Below are 26479 nucleotides of genomic sequence, written 5' to 3' on the forward strand. Positions count from 1 at the left end.
TTCAGTACTCAGCTTTCAGAAATGGTGTTAGAATACAGACAGAACTAATGAACAGATTTTAGCATTTCAACTGATCACACACCATCTTAAGTAACACAGAATTGAAACAACCTTGTCCATTTAAGGGTTAGTTTTATAATCAGGTAACAATAAACCCTGAGTTTAAGGGAGTCTCCACACACTTAGTTTTGGACAAAGACTAATTGCAGTATACCCAGACTAGAAATCCTAAGGACCGGAGTTTTTATTCCAGCTCAGGCTAATGGCTTTATTTTGCTATGTAGAACGCTGTCAGAAATGAGTGATTGTCCATCCGCTAGGAATTCCAAAAGGTCAATCCCATTTTAGGTTACAAGTGAGAGAATACATAACTTTAGTTCATAGCAAAGAAAACCAGCTTCCTGTAAAGTTTAGAAAGAATACCAACTTTGACTTTTTACTACCATACAATATATCAAGAGGTCCATATTAATAAATAACAAGCGACTTAAACTAAAAGTTGCTCTGGTTCACTTCCAAGTTTTGTAGGCTTGTACTCACCTTTACATGTGTCATAGCAGGCGTATGATTTAAATACTTATAGCTACTATTTAATAAGCAGCTTTTAAAAACTACTCCTTTATACTTACAATACCATGGAGTTCTGCGACTTTGCTGCATAGATCAGGACGTCGCTTCTGAATGGCCAAATAAAAGGGATTTTTCAAGATATCTTCATCATACATAGCCATATGGACTTCAGATATTCCAAGGAGATTTTCTAAAATATGTATGGAGAATGGTTAATGCATTATACATACATGATACCTGTTAAAGCATAGTATTTGGGAATACCTAGGGGGCAGTTTGATTTCTCTTGTCTAAAAGGAAAAAAGCAGTTTCAGGTCTTGATATAAGCAGCCAACGCATGCTTAACTAGTAAGAAGGTAACTACAGCTACCCAGAAGTTATTCAAGGTTATTTCCTACTAATATAAATTTCCATTTACACAGTTATCCTCATAATGTCTCCTTAGGCCTTCCAGGTGTTGGAGTCTAACAACACATGATATGTTTGGACAAAACTTAGAGGAGGACAGACATTAAGATCTATATTATTACCACTTTGATTCACAAGCTAACTGGCACTGCCAGGGCCTAAAACAAGCCAAGAGATAGAAATGAACAGCTTGTTTACAGCAGGTTCTACTGCACCACAGGACATTAATGCTTTTGCAGGATGCTCACATGAGCCTTAAGACTCACCTGCACAAGCGTTACTGACTGACACACATCAATGAGACAGCCAGAGAGTAACAGGAACCCGTGTGTAAGGCAATCCTCAACTTTCCAGGGAAAGGTACAGGAAAGAGGTACACCAAGGAGATATGAATATCCATGCCATCATTAAAGAGTCACTGTGAAATGCATCATTTGTAGTAATTTCTACTCCTGTGGAAAAGTCTCGATGATCTGAGGTCAAGCCAATACATGGCATTTGGTGAAACAGTGAGCAAAAAAGTGACTGGAGACTAAAAACCCAACTTGTTGGCTTCGGAAAAGCTATCGCTAGGTGTGTCGCAGGGAAAGGATGATCTCTAGAGACACTACACCCTCAACTGCTTGCTTCCTCAATTCTAATTCTCAATTAAAAAAAAAAACAAAACACTGTGACACATCCTAGGCACAAGGGCAGGAAAAACTGTAATCGGTCCCATCTGGACTAACTTCAGAATTATTTTACTCAGAGGAATTGAGATTACAGGTTTACAAGTGCTTAATTAACTAGTCTGTTCTAAGTCTCTTCCCCTCATCCAGCTTCCCTTAGGAATCAACAGAAGCTGCATGATTTCCTTGTGCAATTTCAGCTACGTGTCTTAGGAAAGGGTGAGAAGAACAGAACATTAATTTGTGCAAGCCACCCTTACACTATCAGTATTCCCCTGTTTTCTTAAATGTAGAATTACATCTAACACATTATTTGCTCCATGTGAGCTTCCTATGCTTATTCTGTAGTACCTGTAATATCTTACTATCTAACGCTCTACTGGTACTAAAAATTACCTTCTCTGTAGGTCATGGAAAAGACATGAAACCACCATATGGCAGTTTAATAGAGTGGAAAAACATACACCCAACTCACACAGATTTTTAGATAGCCTTTCAGTTTCAGCTATGCTCATAACTGACCTATAGTCTGTTCGCTGATCTACAGTCTCGTCCCTCCTCATAATTCAGCACAAGGAGATCTCCCCCACAGAGCTAAACACAAACATGATGGGCTAAAGCTGCAAGCCATTTCCACTATAAACTTATCACCAGCTACTTACAGCTTGGACAACCTCAGCCAGAACCACTGAAGTTTGGCAGCGAAGAGCAGAGTCCTTCTGTGAGGTTCCAGGTAAAATGATTCCTCTGCTTTCAAAACATACAATAGAACTTAGAGCTTCTATAAAAGAATACTAATTCATCAGTCCCAAAACCTTGTTGTTTGGAGCACAGACCTGAAGTGTGCTTACACAAAGGGGAAGATGTTTGCTCACTGACACCCTCAGAAGACTAGCCAAGTTCAGCAATTACAGGACTTCCAACCTAGAAATACAGCTTCACACAAGCTCTGTCCTACCACAGTGCCTTGGAAAACAGGATGGTCACCAGCGGTCCCACAGCTGATGATGGTTATAAACACTCCCTGGCAGGCAGCTGCAACCCACCTTCAAGCTGTGGACTTCCTCAGCCAGTGGTGGGGAAGGAGAAGAGGCCATGCCAGCTCAGCGGCAGGCCTGCTGCAGGAACACAGATACCTCAACACAGATCCACAGAACATCAGGGCCAAGGCAGACCTTAATAAGCAAGACTAGTTAGCTACAAAAAAGAATCCTGCCTGCTGAGCAGCTGGCTAGGCCGCAATTCCAAGCAAGATCTTAAATGACTGCACCTTACAGACCAAACATGAATCAGTGACAATTTATTATATATCATAAGTCAAGCACCAAACAGGGCTGTATATACACACACGTGCAACCTGCAAGATAGCGTGCCACAGCAAGACTTATTTTGGAGTCCTACATCCTTTTTTGGGGTCTGCACTTCAGAGGGGATGAACTGTCTGGAGGAGAACCTGCAGTGAGAAAGGTGAGAAAGCCCTAGAAGCAGGATCCAAAACATTAAATCCAGCGATGATGTTTATGCTGAAGAAACTGCAGGAAACGGAAGAATTTTTTTCCCCCTAGATGGATCAAGCTCTCAGTGAAGGGTATTTTTTCCACATCAGTAGAAGAAATAGGCCTTAGCTGAAGAAAACAAACTCAGATTACAGATCAGGAACACCCTCCAAAAGAGAAGGTAAACACATGTTTTAGATTGCTTGGCAAAGCTATTAAGTCTCTCACATTGTAAGTCTTTAAGAAGCTGTTAGACAAACCTCTGCTAGAGGTGATAATGGACATAGTGAAGCCAGATTATACGGTCCCTCAAGGCACTTTCCAAACCAAGCTTTTATTAACGTAGTTGGCCCACTGAGTCATCTTCATCTGCCTTTTTATCTGGTGAATTCATGGTCAGTATCTGGTCAAGTGGTCAATGAGACTGCTGTGGCCCTCCCCAGGGCAGTGATGGAGAAGATACTGGCACATCAGATACTGTGCCAGGGGAAGAGCCCATTGACACGAGGCAGCCACACCAAGCATGAGACTGCAGAGACAAAACCCCAGTGCACAAGTGTTTCCAATCACTATAGCTACATTGCCCCCTTTTCAGCTTAACAAATCTTTAAGTCCAAAGAGTTCTTCCCGTGATAGGAAGGGAAAGAGATGAACACATTCCACAAATCCTCCTCATCCAGAAACCTATATCTCACTATCAAAAAAAATGGTAAGCTTTGTCTAGGAAGGAATTAAAAACAAGATTTAATTCCCTGGCAAAAAAGGTGGAAGTAGTTTATGGGAGGAGGGAAGCTCACACAGAAAACCTGAACTTATGAAGCTTCCTGTCTATATGATCAATGTAGGTCTTAAATCATTGCCTGCACCTGAAAAAAACCTCAACAAGCAGCTAGAGTACTTCAAGAATCATTTCAGTTGACAGATCATCACAGGAAGAGCTTGAAATTATAATCTTCAGTTCCTGGTTGACGAGTTACATGCCACAAATAACTAGTTTTAAAACACTTAGTGTCAGCCATGTAAATTCTTTTACTACGGAACTACTGACAGGGTTGAATTGTGCTTGAGAGTTCCAGCAAGAAGTGGAAAGAAACTGCATTCAAACATTGAATTCTGACACTTTAGCAACTGTAATGCAATTAAGATGCCATCACCATGCTATACCCCAATAAGGAAGCTAAAACTTCTAGTTGACATGGGTATTTGTCACCCACCTTGAGCAGAAGCAGACTGCGAGCTCTGAACTGCTCACCGCGTGCATGTTCCTACACAGCAGGAAATAACCACCACTAGCCAAATTTGTACCGTTCTGAGAATCACAGTTCTGAATTTCCTTCCCTTTTCTCTTTCCCTTACCCCTGCATCTACCCAGTGCTACGTTAGTGGAAAGCCATCACATATGATTAAAATGTGGGTATGAAAAAGAAAGGGTGGAAAACTTACTAACTGAAACAGTTAAGTTACTATATTCACTTGGAGCTCCTTCACCTGTCCATAGCATTCTACAGAGAGACAGAAGTGTGGATCTAAGCCTTCTACAATTTAAGTAATTACAGAAAAACAAAGGCCTTTATACTAAACTGACATAGATTAAGTCTATAGAATCAAGAGAGAACATTAAAGCTTCCCCAGATTTTGACCTAGGCATTTTTGAGATTAAGTCCACCCCAAACATTAAATGCATCTGAAAACACTGGCTAATGCATTGCTGTAATTCTAGGAACGCATTAGAATACTCTGTTGAGAGTTTGTTGGCAGAACACAACATCCAACTTCAACCTAATTTAACTTGGGAGGGGGCAGCACCAGGGGTGATACAGACTTACTCTTCTAGTTTAACCTTGGACAGCTTTAGATTCACAAACATTAAGAAAGCAGGACATGTACAAACCCTTACATACATTACCAGAACTATTAAATGCTTAACTGAAAGCCCACTAAAAATTACCATAAGCCATGTTTACTATGAAATTTATTAAATTCTATCATGCTGAGCTGTAAAGCAATACACAAGTACTAATTTGTATAAAAGATTTAAATGGAATCACTGAAGTGTGTGGCTTCATGCCTGTAAATGCAGAAATAGCACAGAGAATCTAATAAGCATTATGTTACTGCTTTAAAAAACCAAAACCCATAATCATAACCTTAAAGCAGCCAAATCCTTTCTATATTAAGAACAGAGTGATAATTCTAATGATACAATTAATGGTACAAGGGATAGCTAAAGTGAAAAACATACCATGGAATCTAGGCACGTCACTGTTTTCTCCAAAACAATGGTCTTAATGACGTTTGGTACTGAAAACAATGAGTAGGACTTAACTATGACAGTTTATTTTGTCATTGATGGTGTTTTCCTTTAGAGATGATCAAGTAAGGTACCTTTTCTAGACCTATGAGTTTTCAGTTCCTTTTAAGAAGCATTTTGGAATTTAGACAAACAACCATTAAAGTAGGAGATACCATTGTATTCGCATTGTTACTTGGCAGTTACATCCTGTCCACATTCAAGTTATACAGCTATTTACTCAATTCTTGGGCACATCATCTTCTGAATGTGCCGTTATATCACTAGTAAAGACCTAATGAAATATACTGCAGAGAAAGTGTCCTTCATAACAGAATTAGGGATTCTGTATACAAATACTTCATATTTGATACTGAACAGTATAAGATTCTGAGTTTTCACTAGAGCATTTTAATAATACTTTGGCAGAGCAAAGATGGCAAAACAGCTACCAAAGTTGGTAAAAATTATTAGCCTAGTTCAGTAACCTGAAATCTTTCCAGGAAAGCAAGTCAGGGTATTACACTGAGATGCTAACATGAAGTACATCAGTGTCCTCTCCCCAAAAGTACAGCTACAAAGAAGCACAATGCCACGTTCTCCAAAGTTTTCCAACACCAGATCCATTAGCATGTCGTGTTCAAGCAGCATAAATTCACTGAATTTTGCTTCCATAGCAATACTGTGAAGTTTCACCCCTCCTTAGTTTTACACATCATGAATTTCATCTTAGCTTGCAGAGTCTACAACAGTGACAACTAAGGCTTAGTAAACCAATAACTAGAATACCACCTGCTGAGAGGCTAAAATATTGAGAAAATCAGAACACGCAGCAACTTATTACTCAACTACAAGATATTTAGCTCAGACTAGCAGACAGACATTTCTGATAAAGTCCGTATGCGTATTTATCACACTAGCCAACTGCAGAACTCTGCAGAAAGAGTAAGAGTAAGCAATTGTTCCCCAGTTCTAAATGGCTTCATTTGGCATGTTTGTTTTTTTTTTTTTGCTTTGGGGGGGTTTTGTTGTTGTGGGTGTTGTTTTGTTTTGGGGTTTTTTTTGGTTGGTTTTTTTTTTTTTTAACACAGAAGTACTTCTTTCCCCTCTTTAAGAGCTCCACTTGTTAGCAAGAACAGCTGAAGATAAGCATATCTTAAAGCACTTTGCAAGCAAACAGGAATCTAATAGTGGAATTTAACTAGCCTCAGTCCAAATAAAAACGTAGTTACCACTTCAGCCACTGTTTAACCTGCACTATTACTCCTTATATTTACCCAACTTACAGGCAAAGGTTACAATCTGGACTTGAGCCCTCAAATCAGCATTCACCTCAAAATTAAAACAAAAGATCCTTTCTCAGTTTCTGAGCACACAAGAAACCTTACTCCCTCCCCCAGAGACGACCACCACTGAGCATCTTACAGAAACCAGCCGAGATGTTCCAGTGCATCTTGCTCACCACATGGAGCAAAGGACACAGTCTGCTCCCACAGCCCTTTTAGACTCTGCTGCAGCATATACTGGTTTTGTGGACGTGAAGTGTGCCAGAATAACACCTCTGAATTATCACTTTACAGAGTGATGAATTTGTATCAGTCAGCTCAAGGCTCCCTAGCAGCCAGGGAAAAGCTAAGTTTTATGATCCCAGAAGATCAGTCTGAGAGTGATGGAACAGGCTCTGGAAGGGAGGGGTCAGCAGCATTCCAGGAAGATGCTCATTTCCCTCTGCTCTCCCCTTCAGACACACATTTCTTCCAGTGAAGGGTTATGAGCTGGCACAGGATCCCGTGGTTTTGATTTTGCCTCTGCCTAACACTCCCAAGCCCTTTTTAGGCCCAACAACTCTGGTTTTCCTGCCACCGCTCTCACCATTCTCAGGCACACCGCCCCCAGAGCCCCTCCAGCACCCACCAGTGCTCTGCAGACAGATTTCTGTCAGTTCCTCACACGGCTTTCCATTGTGGACTTCACCTCATAAACTCTAAGACTCAGCTCAGTCTCAAAAAGTAGTAAGAAGGTTCATCCTTTGTATTTTAACAGTTTATTTGCACCGTAGTTTGATATGGACACAGTCTTACTTGTCTCAGACTTGAGGCCAAAGAACACATTGGCTTGGCTCTCCACAGTCACTGTTTCTTTCCTCCAGAGAAAGTACATTTTAATATGACTGTCTCAGCCTTCAACAGGCAAGCTTCCCACTTTTATCCCGGCACTTCCACTGTTTCTGAGATAGTCTCGCTTGTCATTAGCTAAGTATTAGGAACAAGCTGTATTCTCCTCTTCACAGCAGAAGAGAGACTAGATTCCCAATTCTTGCAGGTTTAGAAATCTACTGAAGTAACTGCAAAGAATTTTCATTCTTTGGCTTACCACTATTAAAGCTGCGCTAAGTTCTCAGATGGAGAGCCCCGAGCTATTCACAAGGAAGCCCTGGAACACAGTGCTGAGAGAGCTGATCAGCGAACCACATAAACAATTACAAGGAACGTGTTTAGAGAAAAAACATTAACAGAAAGTACAAAGTTCCCAAAACAGCTTCTCAAACAAGCTCTGAATATTAGTGAGCAGTATTTACCTAAAATTCTACTTAAAAGTTTATTAAAATGAGGATATAGCATTTAACAAGTAGTGATGTTCAAGCAGCATCACAGAATACTTTGCAAACATTTTTAAAGGTACTGGAATAATAAGAATATGGTCATTAACAACTCTTGCAAGAAAGTCTTTCCACAGAACCAGGAAACAGACTTCTCCTCCTACTCATTATACTGCTTCCTAATTCACTTCTAAGCACTTTCACACTCCATCCTAATAGTTTTCCCAGGACAATATTTTAACTAGTCAGCATCTTGCTTGAAAGCAGTATCAAGATTTGGATTTTCAGAACATCATGCCTGCCTGACAGACTCCAACTTTTTTAAGAGTTTCCACAATCTACCTGAATTGGCTAACTGCATGCAGCTGACCTTAATTTAGAACTAGTCTAAATAACAGCCTCTTTCTTCCCACATGACACACCTAAAGATGTATTTAGGCATTATCTGATGCTGATTATAACTGCTGCCACCTTCAGGTTTAAGTACTCACATGTTCCCCAAGCATCACCCCCTCTTTCCACTTTTCAGCTTCTGTCAGAGAAGCAGTTTCAGGATTCTGATGCACCACGATGAAATATATGGCAGGGTTTAAACACTGCTACTATACACACACAAATATGCATAATTAGTTAGCAATAAGCTTAACACTTAAGTCACACAGGACTCCAGATTCAAACCCAGAGCTAATCCTTTTTCCACCTGACAGAGATTAAGCAATTATAAAGACTTCACTTATAATCAGGTCAAAATCATCCTGTATTTCTTTGTTCCTACAGGGAAACAGACTTTATTGATTTGCTGCTTCTAGGCTACTGACACACAAATTGGTAGCCAGCTACTCAGTTTGCTCTGTAGTAACTTGGCAATGTATGGAAGTTAAAAGGCAGTTTCTTCCACAGGTGGCAACCTGCAGCAGAAGCTACATATATGGCTTAGAATTAGGGCAAAAAAAAAAAAAAAGAGTTAGTGGAGCCCAAGCTACCAAGATCCAGAAGACGGAGCACAGTCTGGACAAGGCTTCTCGGGCTGGGCTCAGCCCCAAAGCCCGTCTGCCCTGGCCCTGCTCCCCACAGCAGGTCATCCTGCTGCGCTACCGGGGGGGCACAACAAGGGGTAGGGTCACGCTCCCCCTTCTCTCGGGGACATGCCTTCACATCTTTTTCAAGACACTGCGGCACCAGAAAACCCCTCAGATCTCCGCAGACACAGGGGCACGTGCAGCAGACGACACTGTGTCACGCAATGGCAGAGACACACCGTGTGCCGGAGACACCGAGCTCCGTGTACCGTGCGGCGCTGAGCGTCGCCCCGTCTGCCCCCCGAGCAGGCTCAGACGGCCCCAGCACGGCGCGGTGCCACCGCTGCCACCGTGCTGCGCTTCAGCGCCTTCGCAAGGCTCCTCCCGACGAACCTGCGACCGGGGAACCGCCGCGTTTCCCGGATCTCTGACCTCTGGCCGCTCCGGGCGGCACCAGCTCCCCCCGCACCAGAGGGGGCGGCGCGGCTGGGGCTCTCCCCCGCTGTGCCCGCGAGGCGCTGGCCACACCGCCGGCAGCCCCGGCCCCGCGCCGGAGCCCGCACAGCGGGGCTGAGGCGGTCCCGCACCGCATTACAGGTGTCTCCGCGGTGAAGGAGCGGGGTGGAGGGCAGGTGCCAGCCCGGCGGCGCCCGGATGGGGCGGGAGCGCGCCCGGCCCGGCCCCCGCCGCAGGCCGCCCAGGCGCGGAGCAGGCCGCGGCCGGCGGAGCCCCCGCCCGGCCCTGCTGCGCCGCCCTCCCACATTCCGGCGGGGCGAGAGGGCGCCGCCGGGGCCCACCAACTCCCGCGGCGGGGCGGCGGCCGCCCGAGCGGGCCCCGCCACCGCGGGGGCGCCCGCGGCGGGAGCGCTACTTACACCGACAGCATGGTCTCACCTGGCCGCCGCCCCGGCCCACCTCCCCCCCGGCCGCCCCGCGCCTCAGCCGAGCCCTACCGGGGTCCAGGGCGGGCCCGGCACAGCGGCGCCGCACGAAGCCAATGGCCGGGGAGTGAGCGAGGAGCTGGGCAGCCGCCGCGGGGTCGGGGCCTGGGGAGGCGGAGCCTGCGAGGCCTTATAGGGCCGGTCCTCCGCGCTCCCCGCCCGGCGCCGTCCGACTCCGCGGGCGCCCAGCCGGCAGCGGGCAAGGGCGGGCGGGGGCAGCCGGTGCCCGGCGCTCGGTCTCGGGAGCGTTACCCTTCCCCTGTTTTAATTTCTTTATTATTTTTTTTTCGCCCGGGTGTTTGGCACATTTCGAAAAGCGGCGCACGCCGGCTGGAAGCCCTGGCTGCCGTCCAGCGCGGCGCGGAGCGGGCCGCCCCGGCTCCCGGGCGGGGAGCGATGCTGCCGGCCCCCCAGGGCACCCCGCCGCCCGCCCGCGCTCCCGGAGGCGCCTGAGCCGCCGGCCGGGGCGCGAATGGAGGCCGAAGGAGCCGCCTGCCATGTGCAGTGGTAGCGGGCGGCCTCGGCGGCGGCCCGGCGGCGCAGTAGCGGCGGGACCATGGTGAAGGAGGAGTGCAAGGCGCTGCTGGACGCCCTCAACAAGGTGACCGCCTGCTACCGGCACATGGTGCTGACCATCGGCGGCACCTCGGACTCCCAGAACCTGCGTGAGGAGCTCAAGAAGACCCGGCAGAAAGCCCAGGAGCTGGCGGTGGCCAACAGGAACAAGCTCACCACGGTCCTGAAGGACAAAACCGTGAGTAAGGAAGATAAAGCCGAGTTCGAGAGGCTATGGGTGATTTTCTCCACGTGCCTAGAGATCCTGGAGATCGACATGAGGAGAGCCCTAGAGCTGGGCCACGAGTTCCCACTAAACGTCCCCAAAAAGCACCTGATCCAAACAGGCATGAGTGGGGGAACCTCTGGCGTGGCCGCCAGGGCAATGAGCGTCCAGAACATGAAATACGAGGCCGAGCACAATATCGACGTGGTGGATTTGAAAGACCTCGAGAATGAAATCAACCAGGTAGGAGAGATGATGTACGAGATGGAAATGAAGGTCAATGTCCCCCAATGGACAGTGGAGGCTAAGCAAGACCCAGGGGCTGAACTAAAATCCACCATCAGCGTGGGTGCTTCTTCCATTGGCATGATCTCTGTGGAGGAGAATAAATCCTTCTGCGATATCAGCAAAGTCCTAGCTGGGATTATTTTCTCCGCGGTGCTCATTATTGCCATCGTCCTGGCCGTCTGTGTGGTAAAACTCTCTTAGGGCGGTGCAGGCTCTGACAAGAGGGACCCCCCTCCAGCCTGTCCTCGGGGTGTTTCACGCCCCACCTTTCATTTCAGGATGGGTCACTGGGATGAGCTGAGAATTTAAACCTAGCACTTGAAAAAACAAAGCAGAACTTTTGCCTCTTAATATCCTAAAATGCACGATTTGTTTCTTCTTGCTTTCTGAACAAAAGAGATGCAAATCCGCCTGCAGAATAGGATGTCTTCACTGGCTGGACTTGTAATAGTTAACTATGAAGTATCAGGGTATTATCACTACTGGCTATAACAGGGATTTGTCTGCTATTAATAGATCCCTATTCTCAGAAGTCTGTATTTTTTGTTCTTGAATAGGCTTTAGTGTTTGCTGCTGGTCACTGTTTACAGTGTTTGAGAGTAACACAGATTTGGAGGCTAACATGGATATTTTGTCCAACAAAGTGAATAGAATACTTTTTTTTTTTCATCAAATACACAAAATATTATTTCAGTGGAGGAGAAGAGGAAGGATGAAAACCCCGGTAAAAGAAGTAAACAACCTCTATTTTAGATAAGTTAATGGTTGAGGAGGGGGGAGGCATGGAGGAGGATGGAGAACACTGAACAAGCAATGTTTGATACCAAATACTGCTTGTTGATTTAAGACCCCAGTACAGAACCCAGTTGCATGGGTTGGCACAGCATACGCGAATGACTAATCGTTTTCCAAATCCAGAAAGAAAAACGGGAGAGTTGCATATTCAGAAAAATACTAGCAAGCTTCATGGTTCTCGTCCACATTTACCACGAATTTGTCTTCCCTTGCAGAAAGGCTGATTCTTGTCACTGGTTCATATTTTTCTTTCTGTAGAAGCAGTTTGCACTTCACAATTAACTATGAAAATAGGAGCAATAAATCTACCCACAGCAGGAGTGGTAATTTTTGAAAACAGATTTTGGCAAACAAAAATTATGTCAGGTTAAAGCAGACCTTTCTAATAATCCAAAGAGAGATCCCCTCTCCTGTTGACAGGTGGGGATTGATGCCTCTGTACAGTCACATTTCTGCAAGCTCCTGAATTCTTTGCAGAAATCCAGACGAAGCTAAAAACATGTCTCAGTTTTATATTTCATTCGTGTCTGATTAATCATTTGGGAAAGAGGAAGCCTGCAGGATTGGTCCAATTTGATACATGGCGAATTTGGGAGGTAAATGCAAGAGCAGCATGAAACTCTCCACTGCTTCCCTATGAAATTGTCAATGTTAAAATGTAAAACTGAGGGGACAGACGCTGACTTTGCAGAGAAGCTCTATAATGTTCTGTAAAAGGACCTATGGATTACAGTGTTTACTATGTGACTTCGGGGAACGTCCTCCGCTACTGTGAACACACACTGTCACTTCAAGGATGCTTGGTATATACTTTATAGTGCCATAGGTGTATGAGGCACTACACAGGTAAATATAGAGAGCCTGTAATACGGGGGGTTAATAAGTTATTATTCTTTTGCATTGATTATTATGGACACATTATCAAAAAGTAACAATCATTGGACATGTTTCTTGAAGTTACTAGGCAATAGTCTTCATGCTTGTTAAATAAAATTATGCTGATAGCATTCATAAACAGCTATTATTTTTGAGTTAAGAACTAAGCATACTTTGAAAAACCACAGCAAACGGTTTTTTCTTTACAACTTAAGAGAAGTGGATTTGGGCAGAAAAAGTGCATGACAAATTTGAATCCGCTCACTTATTAAGTGAGAAAAAAAATAACGTGAGGAAAAACAGCAAGTGGGGGCCTGAATGAAAGGCTGTAGACTATTGTTATGTTGAAGGATAATGAGTTCTGCACATTGATCCAGTCTAGCTCCGTTCTCCTGGGAATTCAGTTACGTAAGATGACTCCACATTCCTTTCTATTGTATTTCACATGTTCCATAGGATGTGTTTTATACGTAGTTAATCTAGGTTCGTAGAGACCCCCAGCAGCATTCTAACAAGGTCCAGCCTGTATTTATAGGTGCTACTGTTTCAGTCTGTCCAGACAAGGTGTAATTGCTGTGTGTTCATTTAAATGAGAAGACCTCCTTCACAATCATATTGAGTGAATATATTTATGGAAAATACAGCAAAAGCTGCAGGAGAATGTACACATTTGGACTGCCACCGCTAGTCGCTAAGGATTCGTGGGTATTTTCACTCTTTGTGCTCTCCTTTTACTTAGTTCACAGGGAAGTGGATAACAAGCTGGACTCTGAGAACTCCATGTTCTTTTGAAATCAGCTTGTTTAACCACATGTTCTGTAAACCCAAGTAACGCAAGTCTGGTTTCTGGTGGATAAGTAAATGGTAACACCTATAGCATTCACTATCTTGTATCTTGGTATCCTGAAGTGGGTGTACTGTTTATCCACAGTTAGTTGCATAGAAGAATTTTTAAGAACAGGTAATCTCATCTTCAAAAGCGAGCCTCAGTGAGTTGGTAAATTGTAAATTTTCAGTCCGTTGCATTTTTTTTTAATTTGGATTTTTGGATACAGGACTCAAAGAATTCATATAAGTGGCCTATAATTATGTCAGTCTTGCTTCATTATGAATGTGCACACCATTAGTATTTAAAGGACTGGACCGTGGAAAAATAATGTGTTTTCAAATCTTAAGACAGAGCTGGCTGCAGATATATTCATCATTAGTTTGTTCCTAAAAATCTGTATCATCTTATATTTAGGTGATCTAAGATTAATAGATTAAGTAGAATTCTAACAGAGGACTGGCACCGTCTAAATGTATAACATTGCTGCCATTATCTCCTACACTTGATACAAGTGTATGCTCAATGTGACAGAGTTCAGGCACGACAGCGCACAAAAGCAAAGCAAGATAAAACCACCATTGCCCAAAAGTACTAGATGCCTCTTTTAAATTAAGAAATAAAGAGATGATGTAGATTTGCAGTCTTCATTTTCTTTCCCCGCTGGATGCAGCTGGAAGGAGACTGGAAATGCTATTTTTATAAGTGGAAAATGGGAAGTCAAACTTCAAAATACTCTATTTAAATAGCATGATGAAAATGCAAATACTCTCATGCTTATGAGTGAATGAGAATGTTATTGTGTTTTCAGTACAAATGAAGATGGTCATTGCTTAACTTCAGTGTTGTTCTACTATGGTTCTTTTGTCTTTATTCACAGGATACACATTAAATTTGCTGTATACTAAAATCTTATTCCGTACTTGAATTACACTGTTTTTGCCTGTGCATGGGTGGTATTTTCTACACTTTGAATAATTCAAACTTGTTACGGTCACTATTTATTTAACTTAAAATAAAGTACGTTCTTACAACTTACTGGTTGGCTTGCAGCAGTAATTAAAACCAGACAAAAACTGGAATATTAATACAACTTGTCAGGTAAGCTCTTCTGAACAAAAAGTTCCTATTTCCACAACAGGAATAAAAGCAACACGCTAAGCCCTCTCATTACACTTTTCTTTACATAAATGCACCCTTCTCAAGCTCCCAAAGTTGAATATAATGATACATCTTAATTTATGCTGCAAGGGAATCAATAGTCTGAGAAGTCAAGAAATCTCTGCCTTAGGAAGTGCCTACAATAACGTTTACGATAACAGGGATGACGTTGCCTTCAGCAGCAATTGTTCAGTGCTGCTGAGTAAAGTGCTGCCAAAAGATCCTTTGGCCTGGGCAACTGAAAACTAGAGAACTTACTAGACCAGACTGACGTATTAGCCCCAAACTAGGCCCCCTTTCAGCCAGCAAAGCTCGCATTTGCTTTAGCAAAAGATATACACAACCCAAGGAGTGTGAAATGTGGTCCTGTGGTACTGATAGCAACAGCAATCAACAGTTGGGTCAAACTGTCAGAACTGCATCTGTTAAATGCAGCAATTTGTAACTTTATTCCAGGACTTCCAGCCTTTCAGCATAAACCCCCTCTATACTCTTTACTAACTAAAATGCTTACTAACTAACTACTAAAATGAAGACAGAACCATAATTAAAGTGATTCTCCTTATGTTGCAAACAACGTAACACCAAATTTCAGCATCACTAGTAGGAAATTAGTTTCAAAATTCTTCATATAAATACAAATATTTTTTACATGAATGCAATTATTTAAAAACAGACTAAATGACTGATGTCATTAGCTTTCGGATTAAAAATTAAACACATGCTTATTGTTTGTGGCCTGAAAGGATTGGTTATGGGCTTTCTTTTCCTTCTCTTACAAGGTTTGTGTTGTTTATGTACATTTTCCAGAAATACCTTCTACTTAAGTGCTAATGGAACTCCTCGTCAACATATTTACCCTTCACAGATTTTCATTATGTAAAATGTCATTCAGTAAGACCACTGGATTACAGATCTCTAAGTGCTTTCTCTCAATACGATTATGTAAGTCTTTTAATGCAGGAAGAGATCTGGACAAAATAGTAGCCTACGTGTGAGCGGCATTTGCTATGGTAAGCATACAATAAAAGTGGGATTAGAAAAGAATGTTTTCCATGTAAAATTATCTGCATGTGTTGAGGAAAGGACAAGAAAAGGAAGGAGATGGATGTATGTAGTAAATATGTCTTCATCTTACATTAGCAAACTATGCTTTTTGTTAAATATAATAGCATCACAACACTAAACTATAGCTTCTCTATAAGAAGGTGGTATCGTCTATCCAGTGGGACAAAAAATATATAATATCCCTGAGTGGAACTAACCATCTATTCTCTGATTAACTCAATACACTGTAGGAGTAAAAATATTCTTGTTTGCTACTTGTTGATAGCAATTTTACAAGAGAGCCCTCTTCCCTCTCTGTTTCACACTACAAGGGACTTGCTGTTAGCAGAAGGTGGTCCCAGAAGGCTGGATTCCATCGCCCATCCTGACAGCTTGCTGCTGCAGCGCTGTGATGCGGTTGGAAATGCAGCTTAATCAGCTACCGCTGATTAAACCTGCAGAAAGGAGAAAAGTCATGTGGCATTTAACCAGCATGAAGGCTCTGCTGCATTGTCTCATCCAGCCAAGTACAAGTGTTTCACGCTGGAAGCAATGTGACTTTGTAGGAAAATACAAATAAAACTACAGCATCTCTGAAAATCTGTCACCCACAGACACTACTCAGCAAAAACAATTGTTTATTGCTTGGTTCCAGTAATTTTGTCATAAAGTTTCCAGTAATTTTGTCACTGTTGTTTTCCTAAGTGTTAGAAATCGACTTCTTGAGCCTCTACAGGGCCAGGTGGTTTGTCTTGGTTTTGTTTGGACTGCACTGTATGTTTTCTTTTATTTACACTGTATTGCATGACATTATCTATCACATACTTACTAATAACATCTCCACCAAGTTAAACTAACAAATCCTCTAAAAGCTAGTTCTAACTCAAGTGCGCAGAAATGGAAGTCACAACCACAGTACAAATATGTGGTCTGTCATTTTGGTCAGTTTTCCACTATGCATTAAAATAATCACTAAAGTCTATGATCAGTCAAGTCTGTCTCACACACACAAATGTTCAAAGATAATCACTCGAACTCATTGATGCATCACAGTGTTAAGGAATTACATAGACTAAAACATGACTTCAAACTTTGGGGAGTTTTTGTAAGAATAGTAAACGTCAGGTCATACAGCCATGTGTAATTGTCTTGAGAAAAAAAATATATTTAAAAATTCAAATGCAATTCCTTTGCATGATCTGTAAGAATCTATATATAAATAGCATAAACCTTGGGGGAAAAACAAGTGAGAAAGGTGGAAATGAGAAGACAAAGGAAAATATTTAACTATTTATACCATATAAAATGACTGAGGAGTACCAGACACACCAAACATGATACTCCCTTAGCAACCTAATCGAATATGCTAATTGCATGTGTAACTTTATATATAAATACACATTTGACTTCTGGGTCCTAGAGGGAGCGGTCTGAATTATTACTCATAAAAGACATCACTACTCAGTTTAGTGAGAAATTACATGTGTGAAGAGTATTCATGTAATTAAAAGCTGCAGAATTAGAATCATAATTTCCATTTGCATAAAACATGTAATCCATTATGTGTCTGTTGGAAGCAGAACATTTCCAGTTGTTAATACTATCTGTAACCTAGTTTTCTGATCTGCTTTGATTTGTTGGAATATTGTTTTGCATGAAGGTGACTATTTTTTATTTTTCTTTTTAGTCACTCTATATGATGGTGCTATAATCATAAAACCGCATGTCCTAGATTAAACATTTATTCACATTTTAGACACAATACTTGGAAAACTATACAGTGAACAATCAATTTGCTTTTTATATTATTCGTTGAGTCTGACTATTCATTTATATGAGCTAAACAATCTAAAAGCTTTAGAATGTCATTCGGAAATAAGCCAGTTTAAGAAATAGACATGCTTAGTGAAATCTCTTAATTTTTTTATACTTGAGGTTGTAAAAATTTGTTTGATATAGTAGACACTACATCTGCATGGGGACAAAGCTTTTACCGGATGCATATAAATTAAGCTAAGAACTGACTTAGTATAATCATCTCCAACTCACAGGATAGCATGTAAGCCAAATTAAATTGTGAAGTAACAGTGGACCTTGTCTTTCATCTGAAGTTAATTATTACACTGATGGGGTCTGCACTTATCTGTATGTGCAAAATAATTTATGCAACAATATGACATAAAGGAATCAAGTCGTTCTATTGCTAAGTATTCTAATCACACACACAAAAGACCAGAAAGCTAATTTTACAATTATTTCTATATATCTAGTAACTTGTATATTTTTTCTTCAAACAAAGCACTATTTTCTCTTTCTCATAAGCAGTAACTGGAGAGAAAAATGTTGAAGTAACCTCCACATTGCTGAAATATGATCCCACAGCGAATTACTATCAGTGCAAATAATGTTACAGTGTTTGATTTGAAGTAACTTCTGCACCACTTCAGAAGGGTTTATTTTTCAATACTGCACAATCTGGTTTTGAAAACAACCTGAAATACAAGAGAATTTGGGGTCCATTAGGTTAACAGTTGTATCTTCTGTCATACAAGAATTATGAAAGGCAGTCAAATTCTTAAATTTCCTAGCAAAAATACTTTTTTTTTTAATCATTAAATCTGGAGGGGACCTCTGACTCTCCAGCCTTCTCTCTTACATCTTACAGAGTGGCACATGTATCTCTAGCTAATTCTTGCTATTTTCTCCAAACTGAAGTCTCCTGTATTCCCAGCCTAGACTGTCCCTGGAAGCATAATGCCAAAGCCCAGCTGAATGTCAAATGCCCTTGTGCTGGAATGCTTATACTACAGTAATGGAATAAACTAATATGCCTGGTTTAGGATTGTCATTCCTGAGTAACGGATTTTCTCTGATTTTCCATTCTTTCTGAAATCACTCCTGACACTATATAAATTTTAAGTGCAAGAGAGATGAGCTCTGCATTTTAGCAGAATATATTGGAGGAAGAAGTCATCCAAGTTGGAGATGAAAAAATTAAAACATGCTTTATAGATAACCTTACATCTAGTCTGGCTTGAAATATTTTCTATATTCATTGAGCTGTCTCCAGCAAGTTAGCTATAGCTCTGAGCAAGCAGACAGATGCACACTCACAGCACTTAACCTTTATTAGTAGGAACTGGAAGCGGGTAAAACATCCCTTTGCATCCTTGATCTTTGCTCACAGAGTTCCCAAGCGTCAGAAACGCTCAGTTTCTCAGTGTTCATCCTTAGAACCTCCTGCCATCTCTCAGACATTGTATTTTTGGCATAGTAGGACAGTTTTGTATATGTGCTGGTATGGCAACTGATTCGGGAAGGATGCTATTCATTATTGGTACACGAGTACTTTCTACTTAAAATGCCTTTATGCTGAAAGGATCTGACATAATGGACCTGAAATCTGTCTTTCAATGAACCATCAAGCTCATTGGACATTAAATCTTGAAAAAACCCTCAGTAGTTTATTAATATTTCAAAAGTAAAGCAGCTTTTAGGAAAAGCACATTCCTAACAAGATGTACACTTAACACGAAAATAGGCAACTAGACCAAGAGTGCAAAAGGCAAACAAATACTTAGTGAACATAATGATTTTAGGTTCAAAATGCCTTCTAGTAGGAAACAGGCGCATTAGTGAACCTTATGCTTCCATTGCCTAAGATGGTAATCACTGCTGAGCAACAATGATTAAATTAGTATGAAAAAGGAGGCTAGAGTTACCACATGTCTATTTGGTCACGAGGCAGACAAGGAGAGGGAGGGCAGACTTGCCTGTTGTCCGGCTGTACTGCAGCTGGCTCTGCCCCAGTTTCAGCGCCAGGGGCTGGCTGCTCTCTGCCGATGGCAGCCCAGCGCCAGGATGGGCTCGTGGCCCAGCTGCATCGGTGCAGACCTTCACCGAATTTTTGGGTTTGTAATATAACATATTCTGGCATCCCACTGCTTCAGTAGCCTCTACACAACATTTCAGTTACAGTGAGCCACATCTCACAGGCATTAAGTACACGCTCAAACAGAAAATAAAATGGAGAAGTTGTCAGAGGCATGTGCAGGTATGTGCTATTTGCCAAATGGAAGCTAGCAAGAGGATTATGAACAGGAGGAGGATTCTCTATGTTACACACAAATATAACATTCTTACAAAATTTCTCAACCCGTGTCATCAGCTTTCTTCTGCTTAATCTCTGTGCAAATTAAAAAAAAAAATAAATCTATGATTAAATTGAGGAATCAAACCGAAATGTTAAATTAACAAAATAAAACGTTTCCTAAAGTGAACTGTCCGTTCAAAGGACATTTTCAAGGTTTTGCTATCTTGCCTGACTGTATCGTTTTTTTCCAGGTAACAAGGTACTTAAAAGCCTCAGAAGAGCTCTGTAATAATAATTAATTAAAATTCTACATACTCCTCCCCCCGAAGTCTACCAGAAGAAATTCAAACAACTTGGAGCATGACACATTTAATTAAAGACCTAAAAAAGTTTTTGTTACCAACACGCCTTGATGTGTACTTGAGATAGGGAGGTTTGCAAGGCCAGCTGGCGGGTCAGCAGCGGCGTTACCACCGCAAACGGGCGCCCTCGGCCCCGACCCTGTGCCGACGTCTGGCGTGTAACCAGTCCCTTCAGCAGTACTCGGGAAGGCTGAGGGCTCCTCGGTTTATTCAACGCGCGCACCTTGTCGCGCTGTGAATGCACGCAACGCTACGAAGCCTCGGCAAGGGAAAACTACTCTATAGTTTTTCAAGCAAGTTGACAGCCACCGCCTCGTTCGCCTCCGCCGTTCGCCCTGCGCCTGCGAACGCTCTGCATCTCCTGAGGCTTTTGCCCCCGAGGACACTATTACGGGCTCGGGGCTAGCCGGGGCCGAGGCCGCCCTGCCCCTGACCGTCCCCGCGCCGCCGCCGCCCCGGGCGGGCCCGGTCGGCCCTCTGCTGAGCCGCCCGCCCGCCGGTGCAGTGTCTCCTCCGCGGGCCCAGGCGGCGGTGGCGCCCGGGCGGCCCCGCGGCCCTGCCCCGTCCGCGCCGCTGGAGATGAACTCGAGCCTGCGGCACTGGCGGGAGGCGGCGACGCTGCTGCTGGCGGCGGGGAGGCCGGGACCGCCGCCGCGCTCCCCGCCCGGCCCCTTCGACTATGAGCTGCTGCTGCTGCAGCGGAGCCCGCGCAGCGGCTTCATGCCCGGCGCCCACGTCTTCCCGGGGGGGCTGGCGGAGGCAGCGGACTTCTCGGCCGAGTGGCTGGGGCTGCTGCCCGCTGCGCCGCTCTGCGGGCTGCGCCCCGTCAGGCCACCGCCTCCCGGGAGCAGCCGAGCCCCGCTCTTCGCCACCGACCGGACGCGGCTGGGCTCGCCGCTGCCGGGGGAGGTGGCCTTCCGCATTTGCGCCATAAGGGAGACTTTCGAGGAGGCGGGAATCCTGCTGCTGGTGCCGGGGCGCGGCCCGGCCCCGCCGCTGCCCGCAGAGCGCTGGCCCCCCGCCGCCGAGCTGAGTGAGTGGCGACGCCGGGTGCAGCGGGACCCGCGCTGCTTCCTGCAGCTGTGCCGGCGGCTGGGCTGCGCCCCCGACATCTGGGCGCTGCAGGAGTGGAGCAACTGGCTGACCCCCGTCAGCAGGGCCGGCGGCCGCCGCTATGACACGGCCTTCTACCTGTGCTGTCTGCAGCAGCGGCCGCCCCACGCCTCGCAGGACGACCAGGAGGTGACAGGCGTCCTGGTAAGGGCGGCGCGGTGCGGCCCCGCCGCGGGGCACACGGCACGGCGGGGCGAGCGCTGCCGGGGCGGACAGCGGGAGCCCGCCGGGCCGCCTCCAGCGCGGATGAACGGCCGAGCGAAGGGCCAGCGCCCAGGCAGGCTGCTAGCCAAGGGGCTGCTAGCTCGCCCCTTCACGGCCACCCTTGCCTCGGTACAGCTCTCCTGTCCCCTGGCCCGTCCCGCGGCTCTCGCCGCTGGGCGTCTTGAAGGGCATCGTACGTGACTTTTATGGCGTGGGATGTGTCTCACGGCAGATCATTTTCTCCTTGAATTACAGCATCTTTCAAAGGTGCATGACAGTCACTTCTCACCCGTCCATCCATTGCCGTTACAGACCTAACACGAGGCGCCCGGCAGACCCGGGGTACCCCAGGGGGTGTCCCGGCAGCAGATGCTGGTGGCATCTGTCTTCTCGGGTTACTTGGAACCTTCCAAGTAACATGCAAACTTGTTGAAACAGTGGATTATTAAAAACATTTGGGGGCTATATTGACTTTTTTTTTATTTTTTTTTTTTTAATTGGAGAGGGTAAAAATAAAAATCTTCATGAAGTAACTTATTAAAGACAGCTGAGGGTCGGGCACATTAGGGTCTTTAAGTTTTTCTAGAATTCTAAAAGTTTGAAAGCAAGTTAGTAGATGAGAAACCGGACAGCTCTGTAAAAGTTTACCTAACAATTTTGCTATTACTGATGTTTCTGTATTTATTTTTTTAACAGATCTCTCTACAGAAATTTCAAAGTACTCAAGATCTTATCTTCAAAAGAGTTCATGTTTGTTATAATTTTGTTATAAATCTTCTGCAAATGCTTATGCGCACATTTATATTATCAAATTCAGCATGTGAGGTGAAATGAAGATTACTAATAGTTTAAACATGCCAAACACCATAATGTTTAAGCATGAATAGCTGGGTATTCGTGCTCTGAAAACTATGTATACAGGAAGCAGACGTTTAGAGGTACTTTGAATTCTTGAAGCATCAGTAGCAACCTCTGTTAACCAAGTTCACATTGAGTTTACGGTTTTCTCTTGTTTCAGTAACTTTTAGTCAGGCCCCTGAAGCATGTCCCAATTTTAGTTTCCAAACTTGGCATGCCTACCTACTTATTTTTATAGGATAAAGAGTAATTTTTATAGATTGCTTTTATTATGTTTTTTCAAATTTTTAAAATTTATTTTTGTTGTTATTTTGGTATAGTTTATAGATGGATTTTAGTGTTTTCAGACAACTTGGACTGTTTCGAGCTCTTTTTTCTGTAGAGACTTCCTTGCTAATGGCTTTTAAAGTCACTTTCTATCTGCTGAAGAAACCATTATTTCAAGGCTTGTTTTCATCTTACAGTGGTCATCGCCTCCAGAAGCCATTGAACGCTTTAAATCTCAGGAAATATGGTTTGCTCCGCCTCAGTTCTATGAATTGTGTAGGCTGTGCAACTTCTCTTCGCTCCGTGAGTTACACAAGTTCAGCTCTGACCGGGCTCTAGAGGGATGCGAACGCTGGATGCCTGTGATGTTAACTGCTTCAGATGGCTACATGCAGATATTGCCAGGTAAGAAAACGGATGAAGGTTCTTTTAAACAGATAAAAGCTTGGGAATCGATACCTACTCAACATGACATAAACCAGTCTATAACTGTAAGGAAAATATTCTTTTAAGTCAAGTTACTGCATGCTTTTTCTACTGTTTGGCCTCCTTCTTTGATAGAGTTCATAATGGCTCCTGTCAGACACCAGCTACTGAATCACAGACAGCATAGTTATTTCGGTACTTGCTCATAATCTCGTTGTCTCATATGGTTGCTATTAATGTTTATTTATGAAGAAATTCTACCATTTCAACTTTTTTTTTTTAATGTGAAGGATTAGATTAGAACTCCTCCTATTTAGTCCTTTTCAGTGGGAATTCAAATTTCTCATTTCCTTCAGTTATCTGCTTGCCTTTCTAAGGGCAAGTGGATCAAGCCCAGCTGCAGTATCAGTCTTCACAACAGCAGTGACAGGGCCACGATCTACAAAGATACACTGATTCATTTTCCTCCTACCCCTTCTCCTACTTGAAGTCTCTCTCACTTCATAATCATGTACACTTTTGCCTTCTCCTTAGGAAAAGCTGCATCTACTATTAATTGTTTTCTGCTTTTTTAGTTTGCCTTTCACTATGCTTTCTCCTTTCTTTTGGTCACAACTGACCTCAATAATTTCTCTATTTGTGGTATATTAGCATTCTTGCACAGAAGTAACGTGTTTATCTGTCAAAACACTGCTTTCTTCAACAAAACAGAACAAAATAACAGTTTCTACTCTTAATTCTACCGTAGCCTACCTTTATACACTTGGAAAAGTATTTGTCGCCTTCTCCGCCTATTATATAAACTCATATCTGACAAGGCTGTGATTATCCAGAACACTAGAACATAAAAATCAACACCTCGAATGTGCACTGCAGTGTCACTGACAGATACTTCAGAAATTTATGACTGTATCTTTAAATCTAAAGATGTTTAAAGGCAATTTACTTTTGTACTGTGAAACACATTCCCACTGAGTTTCATGTCCTGATAAGTATTTAAAAAATTGCTAGTTTCACTCAATCAAAAGGCTGAAAAACAAGGCAGGCAATGTGTAACTAAAACTTTTTTTCTGCCCCCAGGAGATGAGTTATATCCAGAAGATCCAGATTATACGGGAGAAAAGAAAACAATCATGTCAACAGATAAGAAGGTTGAAGATCTCATGAAAGAGGGTAGTGTATTTCACAGGATAGTAATAAAAAACATCAACGATCTTGCTGTCTATGTTAATATTCAAGCAAAATATAAACATAAGAATCCAGTCATGATAAACTCTCGTTCAGATTACAATAGCAGATTATAATATCTGTTTGGTTTAAAGCTAGAATATTTTTAATTACATAATACTCACTGTGGTTTTGTCCTTTCTAACCATTGCCAAATTGTCAGGAAAATATTCCTTTGTCCTATCAGAGCATTTTGTGTGCGTGGTTTATGAGATTTATGTGTACTTAATTCTTTGAGTCTTTGGAACAGCACAGTTGTGCCAGTTACAATGTTTAGAAACTACTGAAAATTTAACATAACCATCAACTTAATTATTAAATGTGATTTGATGGTAATTATACTGAGCCATTACCACCTTATTCTACTTACATATTAATTGCAGAATATGCTGTAACACTGATCTGTTGGGTCACGCAGGTCCTTTTCTCACTGAAAATTTAAGTAAATATTATGTTCAAGACAAGTGTGTTTTGAGTTGAAGAATTCTATCACTATGCTTTGCAAAGTTATCCATGAGACTACTGTAACGTGTGTCTAGGAATGAATGAAATTTCCCATTCCATATCTGCTGACATCTCCCAGTCTATTCTTTCTTTCATTTTTGGTAAAACCAGTGTATATGTGTTTATAGAGATTGATTAGCTAAAGCTCACTTTTTAAAAAAAGTATTATAAAGTTAAGGTTTATATTAAATATACCTAAGTTATTTCTACTCATGGTAATCTACTCAAAACTTTACAATCTTCAAAGGTAGAGATAATTTAGACAAACTAAATCATCTATCAGATTGAGTGCATTCTCAACATTCTTTTTATTCATGATAATTTTTAATATTCCAGCTGTTAGCACTTAAACACGTTAAAAATTGCTTAGCTCCAAACAGATACCACTAACAACTTCAGGGAATAATGTACTATCTTGGAAACATGTACTTCCATTTTTCAACATCCTACCATTTTACTTCTCAAATACTTTACTAAGTATATCTGAGATTTAAGAACTTCAGAGGAAGGATTACTGCTTGTTTTTTTGTTTTGGATTTTTGGTTGGTTGGTTTTGTCTTTTTTTTGTGCAAGAAGGGGAGTAAATAGAGCAGTAATGTAAGTTCTTTATCTGGAAGAAGAATGAATGATGACTTGAGATTAGCCAGTAAAGTTGTTCAGAAAGCTTTGTTTCGGCTTTTGTTCTGTATTTCAATTAAAATCTTTTGCATTATTTTCATTCAACTGAATTGGTCTGTAGCATTCATTTGGATCGGGGGCGGGGGGGGGAAAGCGTGTCCTTCTCTTCTCAGAACATGCTTAGAGTGTTGTTGGTTAGGGAGACCTTGCTGAAATTGGTATTCCTCTGCTAAACATGGATCACATCAAACAGTACATGCATTACATACTGTATATTATACAGTATATCTCCTTCAGAACATTCGGGCTAACTCTGCTGAAGATGAAGACAACAGGAAAATTAAGAAAATGTAGAATAGAGGAAACAATGAAAGTACCCTGTATTGCTGTTTTACATCTTTTTTAGCTTTTTGAGATTAACACTGGCCACTAGGAAGACAAGACGTAAAAGCATAGTTATGATCATATTTGTGGTATCTATAGTAACAAATATCTTGACTTAAAAATGATTCAGTTATTTATTCTGAATGGGCAAAGTAAGTCCTCTGAGCAATTGCTAGGCTATTTTACAAGTTACAATGAGAAGAAACATAAATCTAACAAGAAATGATTTGGCAACCTAGATACAGGTTAGATTCTTACAGAAGTTTTTACATACCTGCATGTTGCTCTACATTATGCCTTTCTAGTACAAGTTTTGCTGTGTGTCAAAACCAGTTAATTCAATACCAAATCGGTATCTTAAGTAAACAGTCTGCCTCTCCATCTTTGTCTTTTAAAACTTTTTTTCCCCCACCCACAGAAGTAAAATGGTCCAGTAGGGGGAGCTTGAAGGCCAAAGGACAAAAAAGTAACAAGAATGGACAAAAAAAATTAATAAAAATATACTGTTTGTACAGAATAATGACAATCGCTAAATGTAAGCATAAATGGCTTAGAATATGCATACAGTAAATAACTTTTAATATTAAGTTTAAAATAGCGATGATTAAAGCTGTTGTTTCAAAATACTGAACCCCTCCAAGTATGGGCTTCTGCCGGA

At 42.5% G+C, this 26479-nt stretch overlaps 3 protein-coding genes across 5 annotated transcripts in view; 2 read left to right on the top strand and 1 right to left on the bottom strand.

The window, feature by feature from the left end:
• ANKRD27 (ankyrin repeat domain 27) overlaps positions 1-10142 on the bottom strand; it is a 45498-nt gene extending 35356 nt beyond the window's left edge. Inside the window, exons 1-2 of one of the 3 annotated variants that reach the window (XM_063334537.1) lie at positions 10004-10142; positions 630-760 (exon numbers count right to left, since the gene is read on the bottom strand). In XM_063334537.1, the coding sequence (XP_063190607.1) occupies positions 630-731 (102 nt within the window). In that variant the 5' untranslated portion in view covers positions 732-760; positions 10004-10142. Of the gene's footprint in view, positions 1-629; positions 761-9944 lie in introns of those variants that run through there. The other 2 variants (XM_063334536.1, XM_063334535.1) reach the window with 2 other exon arrangements.
• Positions 10143-10149: 7 nt separating this feature from the next.
• On the top strand, positions 10150-14595 carry RGS9BP (regulator of G protein signaling 9 binding protein). Its single transcript, XM_063334538.1, has one exon. It carries the CDS (start codon positions 10548-10550, stop codon positions 11259-11261), a length of 714 nt encoding a protein of 237 aa, XP_063190608.1. The 5' UTR covers positions 10150-10547; the 3' UTR covers positions 11262-14595.
• Positions 14596-20685: 6090 nt separating this feature from the next.
• NUDT19 (nudix hydrolase 19) lies at positions 20686-25547 on the top strand. Its single transcript, XM_063334542.1, has 3 exons — positions 20686-21477; positions 22860-23067; positions 24169-25547. The coding sequence occupies exons 1-3, from the start codon at positions 20800-20802 to the stop codon at positions 24390-24392; spliced, it is 1110 nt and encodes a 369-aa protein (XP_063190612.1). The 5' UTR covers positions 20686-20799; the 3' UTR covers positions 24393-25547.
• The last annotated feature ends 932 nt before the right edge of the window (positions 25548-26479 follow it).

This window comes from Chroicocephalus ridibundus, chromosome 4 (genome assembly GCF_963924245.1).
Source record: "Chroicocephalus ridibundus chromosome 4, bChrRid1.1, whole genome shotgun sequence".
NCBI classification, from domain to species: Eukaryota; Metazoa; Chordata; class Aves; order Charadriiformes; family Laridae; genus Chroicocephalus; species Chroicocephalus ridibundus.

Coding starts and splice junctions, on each gene's coding strand:
- RGS9BP (XM_063334538.1), top strand. CDS start 10,548: ATGGTGAAGGAGGAGTGCAAGGCGCTGCTGGACGCCCTCAACAAGGTG.
- NUDT19 (XM_063334542.1), top strand. CDS start 20,800: ATGAACTCGAGCCTGCGGCACTGGCGGGAGGCGGCGACGCTGCTGCTG. Junction 21,478..22,859: donor AGGAGGTGACAGGCGTCCTG/GTAAGGGCGGCG, acceptor TTCATCTTACAG/TGGTCATCGCCTCCAGAAGC. Junction 23,068..24,168: donor CTACATGCAGATATTGCCAG/GTAAGAAAACGG, acceptor TTCTGCCCCCAG/GAGATGAGTTATATCCAGAA.